The 14,231-nt window shown below is 42.4% G+C and overlaps 1 protein-coding gene across 1 annotated transcript; it reads right to left on the bottom strand.

Moving 5' to 3' along the window:
* Positions 1-394: 394 nt before the first annotated feature.
* Positions 395-1,067, bottom strand: LOC125534357 (uncharacterized). Its single transcript, XM_048697612.2, has one exon. The coding sequence runs from the start codon at positions 975-977 to the stop codon at positions 639-641; it is 339 nt and encodes a 112-aa protein (XP_048553569.1). The 5' UTR covers positions 978-1,067; the 3' UTR covers positions 395-638.
* Between the last annotated feature and the right edge of the window lie 13,164 nt (positions 1,068-14,231).

Genomic DNA, 14,231 nt, shown 5'->3' on the forward strand with positions numbered 1-14,231 from the left:
TGTAGGGCAGGCAGGCCGGCCAACATTGCATCCCCAAGATAAGGTGGCGCACACGAGGGCCATGGTCGCCGCCCACGCGTGCAACGGAGGTTTGCTGCACGAACGGCTCGCAGCGCGGCCTGAGCCGGCCGGCCGCACTCGCCAGCGGGCCAGTCTGACGTCGCAACCAGCACTGCTTGGATTATGAGCTAGCGCTGCGTTAAATTCCTGTCAAGTTGGAACTAGGCGGAAGTTGCAGACAGCATGAAGATCGAAGTTTTCTTTGGCCACTCGACCCATGTCGACAGAGGCAGGGCACGTATAAGCTATCCTGAATCTTGCGGTGCATGTACTAATCTTGTGACGTACTATAATATGTATTGGGGTGCATGGAATAATATACAACAAAACAGGATGACACAAGAACTTCCGCCCACATTTATTTCTGATTGGTACAAACTAAAAAGACTCAACTGACCGACCAATGCTCTCACACGTAGAAAAACAGAACACACTCACACGACACACACACACACAAGCAAATAAAAGCAAGCAAGGAACAGGTGGACATCGACCGCTTGAAATTAACATGCAAGAAGCACACACATCAAACGAACTAGAGGTCTTGCATGCACGAAGAGACCTCCCGCGCGTGCTCACTAGCAGGCCTTTTCCCTGACGCACTGCACATTATTCTGGGCAGTTTTGCCCTGAGCCTTCCACTTCTTCTTCATCTCGCACATGCACGAGTGGCCTCCAAAGGCTACGCAGCAGTCCACTTGAACCTTGATCGTACCAGTCGAAATAATCCTGTCGGCAGTGGCAATTTTCATACCTCTTCCACAGCTCTCGTAGCACGCATTCACGACGTTCTGATCGACAACGCCGCACGTCGGCGCACCGCCGACGGCAGGTACCTTCTGGGCGGCAGCGACGGCGCACATCAGCGCGACGAGCGCCGTCACGGCAACGAGCCTCGGGAGCATTGCTGCTGCCATGACCAGATCGATGCAAAGTTATAGCTGACGGAAGGTCGATGCACTCACTCACTCACTGCTTATGCCTGCTGTGGGTTGTTTTGGTGTGGAGGTCTGCCGGGGCTTTTATAGAGCTAGCTAGATAAGGCGTGGGCATTTGGAGTCCTAGCTGGACTCGACTAGACATCACGTGGCTACCATGCTTGATCACGTGGGCTATCAATCGCCACCTGACATATTCCTCATGCTTCGATCTGGATCTAATTATATTCCTCATTTCTAATTATATAGTACTGTATATTCTTGGAGTTAGTGATATTCTACTGTGCATGATTACAAAATCTCTGCACATTGCTTTGGATCGTCCCATTTATTTATTTTATCCCGTCAGAGGATAACTGTACGACCCACGCTCTCGTGTTCGGGGATGCGCTGCGTCGACTCGCGTCTTGCAGTGCTGGAGCCGAGGCTGTCCCGGAGCGCGCTTCGCGGCGGAGCTCAAACGCGCATAAAGAGGAAGCAGCACGCTGGACGCCGGAGCTGTCGAGGATGGCAGTGGTGCTCGACGTGCTGGCCGAGGCGGCAAACTCCAGCAACGGAGGCGAGAACACTGGTCGTCCGGTTCAAGGTGGCAGGAGAACAGAGCCGTGGCGGGGATGGTTTCCCGAATGTCGGCGGCGGCACCGGATGTCAAGGACGCAGCCATGGACCGATGGCCTACGATGGACACCGGCGGAGCTGCAGCAAGGCCAGATGAGAGAAAACAAAATACGTGTTCTTCTTCAGCTCGGCCCATCTTGGCCCGTTCATTTAATTCGGAGCAAATTTCTTATCTGACACTGTTTTAAAATGTGGTTTTTTATTTGGCTCTGGAGAAAATTTTCTTCCATGTTTGACAGCTACTAGTCTTAATTTTTTTTTTAATATGACACTCTAGTGCATTGTGTTCACCAACGGTGTTAAAGACAGACATGAAAAGACCTTTTTACCCTTGATGCATAAGGTGACTAAAAATTTGTACATGACAATATCTACAGTTATGTTACATATTTGGTCATGTTAAATGACCAATTAAGACCCCATAATTTGGTCAATGAACTGATTTCAATCCAAAAAGTTGTCCTTTGATTTTAATTCAAAAATGAAAATTGGGCAAAACCTCCCCCGTAATTTCATCCTAGATCTCTCTCTCTCTCTCTCTCTCTCACACACACACACACACACACACAATATGCATCACAACATGAACAACTACCAGAAACATCCATGTTCACACATACATCACATTTAGGTTCACATTCACCACATAAATCAGTACTAGTTCACCGCATACTATTTCACATATAAGGTCAAGTCCACAAGTACATCACATTAGTAGCACAAAAAAGCCTCCAAAAGTAACCATGACATTAACGAAAAACATGTGAGAATCACACACTAAGCCTTCTTTTGCTTCTTGTGCTCATTGAAGGGCTTGCAGGGTTAAATATTTTGCTTCTTGTGCACATGGCCGGCCGGAGAACAGAGTACCGCGTCACGCAGCGCTATCAAGTCGACCAATCAGGCCGAATCACACGGATTGTGTGCTTCTTTAGAACGGTGTGAGCCGTTGGATTTTGTATAGATAACAAATCTAGGGAAGTTGTGTGTGTGTATAACTGAGATATTTACCTGCAAAAAAAACTGAGATATTAACGCTGCTTTTCGCTGAGAGGAAGCACGTGTGGTTGCATGCGTGCATTGGTTACCAACACAGCTTAGGTTAAATTAACAAGCTAGAATACATATATAGGATACCGCTATTCTAAGCGTGAGTGTAGAATAGCTTATTCTACACCCTAGTAATGCTATATACAAAATCTAGTAAAACAATGTACAAAATGTAGTAATTTTGAAAATAGTTTTTTTACTATCCAAATTTGTAATTTACTATATTTTCAGATAAATTACTATATTTTATATATTGCATTACTACAATTTGTATGTATCGTTATTGGGGTGTAGAATAAGAGTAATTTTGAAAATATTTTTTACTATCCAAATTTGTAATTTACTACATTTTCAGAAAAGTTACTATATTTTATATATTGCGTTACTACAATTTGTATGTATTGTTACTGGGGTGATACATACAAATTGTAGTAACGCAATATATAAAATATAGTAATTTTTTGAAAATGTAGTAAATTACAAATTTGGATAGTAAAAAAAACATTTTCAAAATTACTACATTTTGTACATTGTTTTACTAGATTTTGTATATAGCATTACTAAGGGTGTAGAATAATCTTATATATTACTAAGGAAAAGCATGGCTATTGTGTTTCTCTCTAGAGGTTGTAATCAAGGCCACATGTTTGCTTTGGGATACGGTCCAGCAACTTTCCCTTTTTATAATTCTTGCATTTTAGGTGCTTCACTCTTATTTCCTCATATAGGGCAAAGTGGTACATGGTCCCCTCTTGTTAGCCCACTAGGCGCAGTGCTAGGCTGCCATCTTACTGATGCACAGTCCTCGGCCCACGTGCAAAAGTTCTTAGCCCATGAACAGTTCCATATGCTTGAAGGTGCCTACGTGATGAGCAAACAATACAAGTGCTTGAAGGTTCCTGTGTTTGAACCTTAGAAAACTAGTCCAAATGATGTTCAGTGTTGTAAACTAGTTCTGATTTTGAACCTCAGAAAACAAGCAAAAGTTTGTAGAACACGTTAATGGTATATATAGCAAATATTCCCACCTCTAGAGAATATTGTTTGCACTAAAAAGCCCAATGATACTTGTTATGGCATGATGTTCATGCAATATTTCTTAAAAAAAAACAGTGAATCGTGAATCTTCTTAAGAGTAAAAAAACGTATCTCAAGTATAGGATGCACAGCGTAATTTTGTTTTCGTAAAAAGGAAGGAGTCATTCTCTGAAGAAAAGCTGAGCAGCATAATTCAATATGAAAAATAAAACAGTGTGTTTTAGCCGCTAAACAAAATGGCTCAACGATAATTGTAATGTCTATTTTCGCATGGTTGATGGATAGTTTTGACCAATATGGCACTTTAGGAAACCTGACATTGCATGTGTGAACGTGCCGACAAGCAATACAAGTTACGGTGCTACCTTTCCACAAGTCTATGCAGAGATTAGGAATTTGATGCCCAAGTTGAGTATTTTTTGGATACGGTATAGCGCTGCACGCGGTGCAAAAGTAAAAATGCTTTAATTTACTTTCCCGTCTGACAAAACACTGGATCAGACAGCGATCAGAGCAGCGCGTCATTGACCATTGATTGTAGGGGTTGTTTCTTTCCACTACCGTGTGTGTGTGTGTGTTGCTCTAGGGAGAGACGGATTAGAATGTAATGTTGCACCAACACTTGACATGTGGTTAAACCAACTCGAAATACAAATTTGCAGAGTTGGGATAAGAGGACACAACAATTATAAACAAACATCCTTGTATCATTATAATGAAACGGGAACTTTCATTTTCCATTGCCAAACCTTGAACATCGTATGTGTGCACTCTCTTTATTGGATCGGGCACCTTTTATATATCGAACAATATATCCCCTCGGCGCACCACCCTGGTCGAGTAGCTCCCTTTGACGGTCCACCGGCAACTCCGACCATCCTTATACTCCCGACCTCTCTCTCTCTCTCTCTCTCTCTCTCTCTCTCTTCTTGTGTGTGTGTGTGTATGCATGAGTGTGTGTGTGTGTGTGTGTTGTTCCAGGGAGAGACGGATTACAATGTAATGTTACACCAACACTTGACATGTTGTTAAACCAACTCGAAATATAAATTTGTAGAGTTGGCATAAGAGGACACAACAATTATAAACAAATATTCTGAATGAAACATGAAGCTTATACACCTCATGGTGGGCTAGTATCCTTGTATCATCATAATTGCACGGGAACTTTCATTTTCCATTGCCCTAACCTTGCGTATCATATGTGTGCACTCTCTTTATTGGACCAGGCACCTTTTATACCTCGAACATTATACCCCCTCGGCGCACCACTCTGGTCGAGCAGCTCCCTTTGACAGTCCACCGACGCTCTGACCATCCTTTTACTCCCGACCACTCTCTGTTTTCATGTGTGTGTGTGTGTGTTGGTCCAGGGATAGAAGGATGGGAATATAATGTTGGAACCAACACTTGAAGGAAATATGCCCTAGAGGTAATAATAAAGTTATTATTTATTTCCTTATATCATGATAAATGTTTATTTTTCATGCTAGAATTGTATTAACCGGAAACATAATACATGTGTGAATACATAGACAAACAGAGTGTTACTAGTATGCCTCTACTTGAGTAGCTCGTTAATCAAAGATGGTTATGTTTCCTAACCATGGACAAAAGAGTTGTTATTTGATTAACGAGATCACATCATTAGTTGAATGATCTGATTGACATGACCCATTCCATTAGCTTAGCACCCGATCGTTTAGTATGTTGCTATTGCTTTCTTCATGACTTATACATGTTCCTATGACTATGAGATTATGCAACTCCCGTTTGCCGGAGGAACACTTTGGGTGCTACCAAACGTCACAACGTAACTGGGGGATTATAAAGGAGCATTACAGGTGTCTCCAAAGGTATATGTTGGGTTGGCGTATTTCGAGATTAGGATTTGTCACTCCGATTATCGGAGAGGTATCTCTGGGCCCTCTCGGTAATACACATCACATAAGCCTTGCAAGCATTACAACTAATATGTTAGCTGTGAGATGATGTATTACGGAACGAGTAAAGAGACTTGCCGGTAACGAGATTGAACTAGGTATTGGATACCGACGATCGAATCTCGGGCAAGTAACATACCGATGAAAAAGAGAACAACGTATGTTGTTATGCGGTCTGACCGATAAAGATCTTCGTAGAATATGTAGGAGCCAATATGGGCATCCAGGTCCCGCTATTGGTTATTGACATGAGATGTGTCTCGGTCATGTCTACATAGTTCTCGAACCCGTAGGGTCCGCACGCTTAAACGTTCGTTGACGATATAGTACTATGAGTTATGTATGTTGGTGACCGGATGTTGTTCGGAGTCCGAGATGAGATCACGGACATGACGAGGAACTCCGGAATGGTCTGGAGATAAAGTTTGATATATATGATAATAGTGTTTGGTCACCGGAAGGGTTCCGGAAATCACCGGAAGGGGTTCCGGATGTTTCCCGAAATGTTTGGGTACGAGAACACTTTATTTGGGCCAAAGGGGAAAGCCCACAAGGTTTTTGGAAAGCGCAAAAGGAAGTTTTGCAGAGTCCAGGGGCCAGACGCCAGGGTCCCTGGCGTCTGGACCTAGAGTCCGAGAAGGACTCTTGCCTTTCGGGTGAAACCGACTTTGTGGAGGCTTTTACTCCAAGTTTCGACACCAGGGCTCAACATATAAATAGAGGGGCAGGGCTAGCACCAAAGACACATCAAGAAACACCAAGCCGTGTGCCGGCAACCCTGTCTCCTCTAGTTTATCCTTTGTCATAGTTTTCGTAGTGCTTAGGCGAAGCCCTGCGGAGATTGTTCTTCACCAACACCGTCACCACGCCGTCGTGCTGCCGGAACTCATCTACTACTTTGCCCCTCTTGCTGGATCGAGAAGGCGAGGACGTCACCGAGCCGAACGTGTGCAGAACTCGGAGGTGCCGTGCTTTCGGTACTTGGATCGGTCGGACGTGAAGACGTACGACTACATCAACCGCGTTGATATAACGCTTCCACGAACGGTCTACGAGGGTACGTAGACAACACTCTTCCCTCTCGTTGCTATGCATCACCATGATCTTGTGTGTGCGTAGAAATTTTTTGAAATTACTACGTTTCCCAACAGTGGCATCCGAGCCTAGGTTTTATGGTTTGATGTTATTTGCACGAGTAGAACACAAGTGAGTTGTGGACGATATAAGTCATACTGGCTACCAGCATGTTATACTTTAGTTCGACGGTATTGTTGGATGAAGCGGCCCGGACCAACATTACGCGTACGCTTACGCGAGACCGGTTTCCCCGACGTGCTTTGCACATAGGTGGCTTGCGGGTGACAGTTTCTCCAACTTTAGTTGAACCGAGTGTGGCTACGCCCGGTCCTTGCGAAGGTTAAAACGGAGTCAAATTGACAAACTATCATTGTGGTTTTGAAGCATAGGTGAGATCGGTTCTTACTTAAGCCCGTAGCAGCCACGTAAAACTTGCAACAACAAAGTAGAGGACGTCTAACTTGTTTTTGCAGGGCATGTTGTGATGTGATATGGTCAAGACATGATGCTAATTTTATTGTATGAGATGATCATGTTTTGTAACCGAGTTATCGGCAACTGGCAGGAGCCATATGGTTGTCGCTTTATTGTATGCAATGCAATCGCGATGTAATGCTTTACTTTATCACTAAGCGGTAGCGATAGTCGTGGAAGCATAAGATTGGCGAGACGACAACGATGCTACGATGGAGATCAAGGTGTCGCGCCGGTGACGATGGTGATCACGACAGTGCTTCGGAGATGGAGATCACAAGCACAAGATGATGATGGCCATATCATATCACTTATATTGATTGCATGTGATGTTTATCCTTTATGCATCTTATCTTGCTTTGATTGACGGTAGCATTATAAGATGATCTCTCACTAATTATCAAGAAGTGTTCTCCCTGAGTATGCACCGTTGCAAAAGTTCTTCGTGCTGAGACACCACGTGATGATCGGGTGTGATAGGCTCTACGTTCAAATACAACGGGTGCAAAACAGTTGCACACGCGGAATACTCAGGTTATACTTGACGAGCCAAGCATATGCAGATATGGCCTCGGAACACGGAGACTGAAAGGTCGAGCGTGAATCATATAGTAGATATGATCAACATAATGATGTTCACCAATGAAACTACTCCATCTCACGTGATGATCGGACATGGTTTAGTTGATTTGGATCACGTGATCACTTAGAGGATTAGAGGGATGTCTATCTAAGTGGGAGTTCTTAAGTAATATGATTAATTGAACTTTAATTTATCATGAACTTAGTCCTGGTAGTATTAGCATATCTATGTTGTAGATCAATAGCTCGCGTTGTTGTTTTCATATGTTTATTTTGATATGTTCCTAGAGAAAAATTGTGTTGAAAGATGTTAGTAGCAATGATGCGGATTGGATCCGTGATCTGAGGTTTATCCTCATTGCTGCACAGAAGAATTATGTCCTTGATGCACTGCTAGGTGACAGACCTATTGCAGGAGCAGATGCAGACGTTATAAACATTTGGCTAGCTCAATATGATGACTACTTGATAGTTTAGTGCACCATGCTTAACAGCTTAGAATCGGAACTTCAAATACGTTTTGGACGTCATGGACCATATGAGATGATCCAGGAGTTGAAGTTAATATTTCAAGCAAATACCCGAGTTGAGAGATATGAAGTCTCCAACAAGTTCTATAGCTAAAAGATGGAGGAGAAGCGCTCAACTAGTGAGCATGTGCTCAGATTGTCTGGGTACTACAATCGCTTGAATCAAGTGGGAGTTAATCTTCCAGATAAGATAGTGATTGACAGAATTCTCTAGTCACCATCACCAAGTTAGTAGAACTTCGTGATGAACTATAATATGCAAGGGATGACAAGAGTAATTCCCAAGCTCTTCGTGATGCTGAAATCGACGAAGGTAGAAATCAAGAAAAACATCAAGTGTTGATGGTTAACAAGACCACTAGTTTCAAGAAAAGGGCAAAGGGAAGAAGGGGAACTTCAAGAAGAACGGCAAGCAAGTTGCTGCTCAAGTGAAGAAGCGCAAGTCTGGTCCTAAGCCTGAGACTAAGTGCTTCTACTGCAAAGGGACTGGTCACTGGAAGCGGAACTACCCCAAGTGATTGGCGGATAAGAAGGATGGCAAAGTGAACATAAGTATATTTGATATACATGTTATTGATGTGTAATTTACTAGTGTTTATAGCAAACCCTCAGTATTTGATACTAGTTCAGTTCCTAAGATTAGTAACTCGAAACGGGAGTTGCAGAATAAGCAGAGACTAGTTAAGGGTGAAGTGACGATGTGTGTTGGAAGTGGTTCCAAGATTGATATGATCATCATCGCACACTCCCTATAATTTCGGGATTAGTGTTGAACCTAAATAAGTGTTATTTGGTGTTTGCGTTGAGCATGAATATGATTTGATCATGTTTATTGTAATATGGTTATTCATTTAAGTAAGAGAATAAATTATTGTTCTGTTTACATGAATAAAACCTTATATGGTTACACACCCAATGAAAATAGTTCGTTGGATCTCGATCGTAGTGATACACATAATCATAATATTGAAACCAAAAGATGCAAAGTTAATAATGATAGTGCAACTTATTTGTAGCACTGCCGTTTAGGTCATATTGGTGTAAAGCGCATGAACAAACTCCATGCTGATGGGCTTTTGGAATCACTTGATTATGAATCAGTTGATGCTTGCGAACCATGCCTCATGGGCAAGATGACTAAGACTCTGTTCTTCGGAACAATGGAGCGAGCAACAGATTTATTGGAAATCATACATACTGATGTATGTGGTCCGATGAATATTGAGGCTCGCGACAGGTATCATTATTTTTTGATCTTCACAGATGATTTGAGCAGATATGAGTATATCTACTTGATGAAACACAAGTCTGAAACATTTAAAAAGTTCAAAGAATTTCAGAGTGAAGTGGAGAATCATCGTAACAAGAAAATAAAAGTTTCTATGATATGATCGCAGAAGTAAAATATTTGAGTTACGAGTTTGGCCTTCAATTAAAACAATGTGAAATAGTTTCACTACTCACGCCACCTGGAACACCACAGCATAATGGTGCGTCCGAACATCATAACCGTACTTTATTGGATATAGTACAATCTATGATGTTTCTTACCGATTGACCACTATCGTTTTGGGGTTATGCATTAGAGACAGCTGCATTCACGTTAAATAGGGCACCATCTAAATCCGTTGAGACGACGCCTTATGAACTGTGGTTTGGCAAGAAACCAAAGTTGTCATTTCTGAAAGTTTGGGGCTGCGATGCTTATGTGAAAAAGCTTCAACCTGATAAGCTCGAACCCAAATCGGAGAAATGTGTCTTCATAGGATATCCAAAGGAAACTATTGGATACACCTTCTATCACAGATCCGAAGGCAAGACTTTTGTTGCTAAATTCGGAAACTTTCTAGAGAAGGAGTTTCTCTCGAAAGAAGTGAGTGGGAGGAAAGTAGAACTTGATGAGGTGACTGTACCTCCTCCCTTACTGGAAAGTAGTACATCACAGAAACCGGTTTCTGAGACACCTACACCAATTAGTGAGGAAGCAAATGATGATGATCATGAAACTTCAGATCAAGTTACTACCGAATCTCGTAGGTAAACCAGAGTGAGATCCGCACCAGAGTGGTACAGTAATCCTGTTCTGGAAGTCATGTTACTAGACCATGACGAACTTGCGAACTATGAGGAGCGATGATGAGCCCAGATTCCGCAAAATGGTTTGAGGCCATGAAATCTGAGATATGATCCATGTATGAGAACAAAGAATGGACTTTGATGGATTTGCCCGATGATCGGCAAGCCATAGAAAATAAATGGATCTTCAAGAGGAAGACGGACGCTGATAGTAGTGTTAATATCTACAAAGCTAGAATTGTCGCAAAAGGTTTTTCGACAAGTTCAAGGTGTTGACTGATGAGAGTTTCTCACTCGTATCTATGCTTAAGTCTGTTCGAATCATGTTAGCAATTGCCACATTTTATGAAATCTGGCAAATGGATAAACAAAACTGCATTCCTTAATGGATTTATTAAAGAAGAGTTGTATACGATGCAACTAGAAGGTTTTGTCGATCCTAAAGGTGTTAACAAAATATGCAACCTCCAGCAATCCATCTATGGACTGGTACAAGCATCTCGGAGTTGGAATATACGCTTTGATGAGTTGATCAAAGCATATAGTTTTATACAGACTTGCGGTGAAGCCTGTATTTACAAGAAAGTGAGTGGGAGCACTACATCATTTCTGATAAGTATATGTGTATGACATATTGTTGATCAGAAATAATGTAGAATTATTCTGTAAAGCATAAAGGAGTGTTTGAAAGGGTTTTTTCAAAGAAAGACCTCGGTAAAGCTGCTTACATATTGAGTATCAAGATCTATAGAGATAGATCAAGACGCTTCATAAGTTTTTCAATGAGTACATACCTTGACAAGATTTTGAAGTAGTTCAAAAATGGAGCAGTCAAAGAAAGAGTTCTTGCCTGTATTACAAGGTGTGAAGTTGAGTAAGACTCAAAGCCCGACCACGGCAGAAGATAGAAAGAGAATGAAAGTCATTCCCTATGCCTCAGTCATAGGTTTTATAAAGTATGCCATGCTGTGTACCAGATCTATTGTATACCCTGCACTAATTTGGCAAGGGAGTACAATAGTGATCTAGGAGTAGATCACTGGACAGCGGTCAAAATTATCCTTAGTAGAATAAGGAAATATTTCTCGATTATGGAGGTGACAAAAGGTTCGTCGTAAAAAGTTACGTCGATACAAGTTTTGACACGGATCTGGATGACTCTAAGTCTCGATCTAGATACATATTGAAAGTCGGAGCAATTAGCTAGAGTAGCTCCGTGCAGAGCATTGTAGACATAGAAAATTGGAAAATACATAACGGATCTGAATGTGAAAGACCGTTGACTAAAATTCTCTCACAAGCAAAACATGATCACACCTTAGTACTCTTTGGGTGTTAATCACATAGCGATGTGAACTAGATTACCGAATCTAGTAAACCCTTTGGGTGTTGGTCACATGATGATGTGAACTATGGGTGTTAATCACATGATGATGTGAACTATCGATGTTAATCACATGGTGATGTGATCTAGATTATTGACTCTAGTGCAAATGGGAGACTAAAGGAAATATGCCCTAGAGGCAAAAATAAAGTTATTATTTATTTCCTTATATCATGATAAATGTTTATTATTCATGCTAGAATTGTATTAACCGGAAACATAATACATGTGTGAATACATAGACAAACAGAGTGTCACTAGTATGCCTCTACTTGAGTAGCTCGTTAATCAAAGATGGTTATGTTTCCTAACCATGGACAAAAGAGTTGTTATTTGATTAACGAGATCACATCATTAGTTGAATGATCTGATTGACATGACCCATTCCATTAGCTTAGCACCCGATCGTTTAGTATGTTGCTATTGCTTTCTTCATGACTTATACATGTTCCTATGACTATGAGATTATGCAACTCCCGTTTGCCAGAGGAACACTTTGGGTGCTACCAAACGTCACAACGTAACTGGGTGATTATAAAGGAGCATTACAGGTGTCTCCAAAGGTATATGTTGGGTTGGCGTATTTCGAGATTAGGATTTGTCACTCCGATTGTCGGAGAGGTATCTCTGGGCCCTCTCGGTAATACACATCACATAAGCCTTGCAAGCATTACAACTAATATGTTAGTTGTGAGATGATGTATTACGGAACGAGTAAAGAGACTTGCCGGTAATGAGATTGAACTAGGTATTGGATACCGACGATCGAATCTCGGGCAAGTAACATACCGATGACAAAGGGAACAACGTATGTTGTTATGCGGTCTGACCGATAAAGATCTTCGTAGAATATGTAGGAGCCAATATGGGCATCCAGGTCCCGCTATTGGTTATTGACAAGAGATGTGTCTCGGTCATGTCTACATAGTTCTCGAACCTGTAGGGTCCGCACGCTTAAACGTTCGTTGACGATATAGTACTATGAGTTATGTATGTTGGTGACCGAATGTTGTTCGGAGTCTGAGATGAGATCACGGACATGACGAGGAACTCCGGAATGGTCCGGAGATAAAGTTTGATATATATGATAATAGTGTTTGGTCACCGGAAGGGTTTTGGAAATCACCGGAAGGGGTTCCGGATGTTTCCCGAAATGTTTGGGTACGAGAACACTTTATTTGGGCCAAAGGGGAAAGCCCACAAGGTTTTTGGAAAGCGCAAAAGGAAGTTTTGCGGAGTCCAGGGGCCAGACGCCAGGGTCCCTGGCGTCTGGCCCTGGAGTCCGAGAAGGACTCTTGCCTTTCGGGTGAAACCGACTTTGTGGAGGCTTTTACTCCAAGTTTCGACCCCAGGGCTCAACATATAAATAGAGGGGCAGGGCTAGCACCAAAGACACATCAAGAAGCACCAAGCCGTGTGCCGGCAACCCTGTCTCCTCTAGTTTATCCTCTGTCATAGTTTTCGTAGTGCTTAGGCGAAGCCCTGCGGAGATTGTTCTTCACCAACACCGTCACCACGCCGTCGTGCTGCCGGAACTCATCTACTACTTCGCCCCTCTTGCTGGATCGAGAAGGCGAGGACGTCACCGAGCCGAACGTGTGCAGAACTCGAAGGTGCCGTGCTTTCGGTACTTGGATCGGTCGGACGTGAAGACGTACGACTACATCAACCGCGTTGATATAACGCTTCCGCGAACGGTCTACGAGGGTACGTAGACAACACTCTCCCCTCTCGTTGCTATGCATCACCATGATCTTGTGTGTGCGTAGGAAAATTTTGAAATTACTACGTTTCCCAACAACACTTACATGTGGTTACACCCACTCGTATATATTTGTAGAGTTAGCATAAGAGGACACAACAATTATGAACAAACATTCTGAATGAAACATGAAACGTATACCCCTCGTGGTGGTCTAATATCCTTATATCATCATAACGACACAAGAACTTTGATTTTCCATTGCTCAAACCTTGCACATTGTATGTGTGCACTCTCTTTATTGGACCGGGCACCTTTTATACCTTTAACATTATACCCCATCTGCACACCACCCTGGTCGAGTAGCTCCCTTTGATGGTCCACCGCCCCCCCGACCATCCTTAACTCTCTCTCTCTCTCTCCCTTTCTCTCTCTCTCTCTTCTTGTGTGTGTTTGTGTGTGCGTCTCTCTCTCTCTCTGTGTTGCTCCAGGGATAGAAGGATCAGAATGCAATGTTAGAACCAACACTTACATGTGGCTACACCCACTCCTATATATTTGTAGAGTTGTCATAAGAGGACACAGCAATTATGAATGAAAGATGAAACTTATACACCCCCATGGTGGTCAGTATCCTTGTATCGTCATAATGACACAAGAACTTCCATTTTTCATTACCCAAACCTTGCACATTGTATATGTGCACTCTCTTTACTGGACCGGGCACCTTTTATACCTCTAATATTATACACCCTCAAC

This window comes from Triticum urartu, chromosome 2A, assembly GCF_056163025.1.
Source record: "Triticum urartu cultivar PI428250 chromosome 2A, HENAU_Tu73, whole genome shotgun sequence".
Classification (NCBI taxonomy): domain Eukaryota; kingdom Viridiplantae; phylum Streptophyta; class Magnoliopsida; order Poales; family Poaceae; genus Triticum; species Triticum urartu.

Bases quoted from the DNA above. Each gene is read 5' to 3' on its own strand.
- LOC125534357 (XM_048697612.2), bottom strand. From the start codon at position 977: ATGGCAGCAGCAATGCTCCCGAGGCTCGTTGCCGTGACGGCGCTCGTC.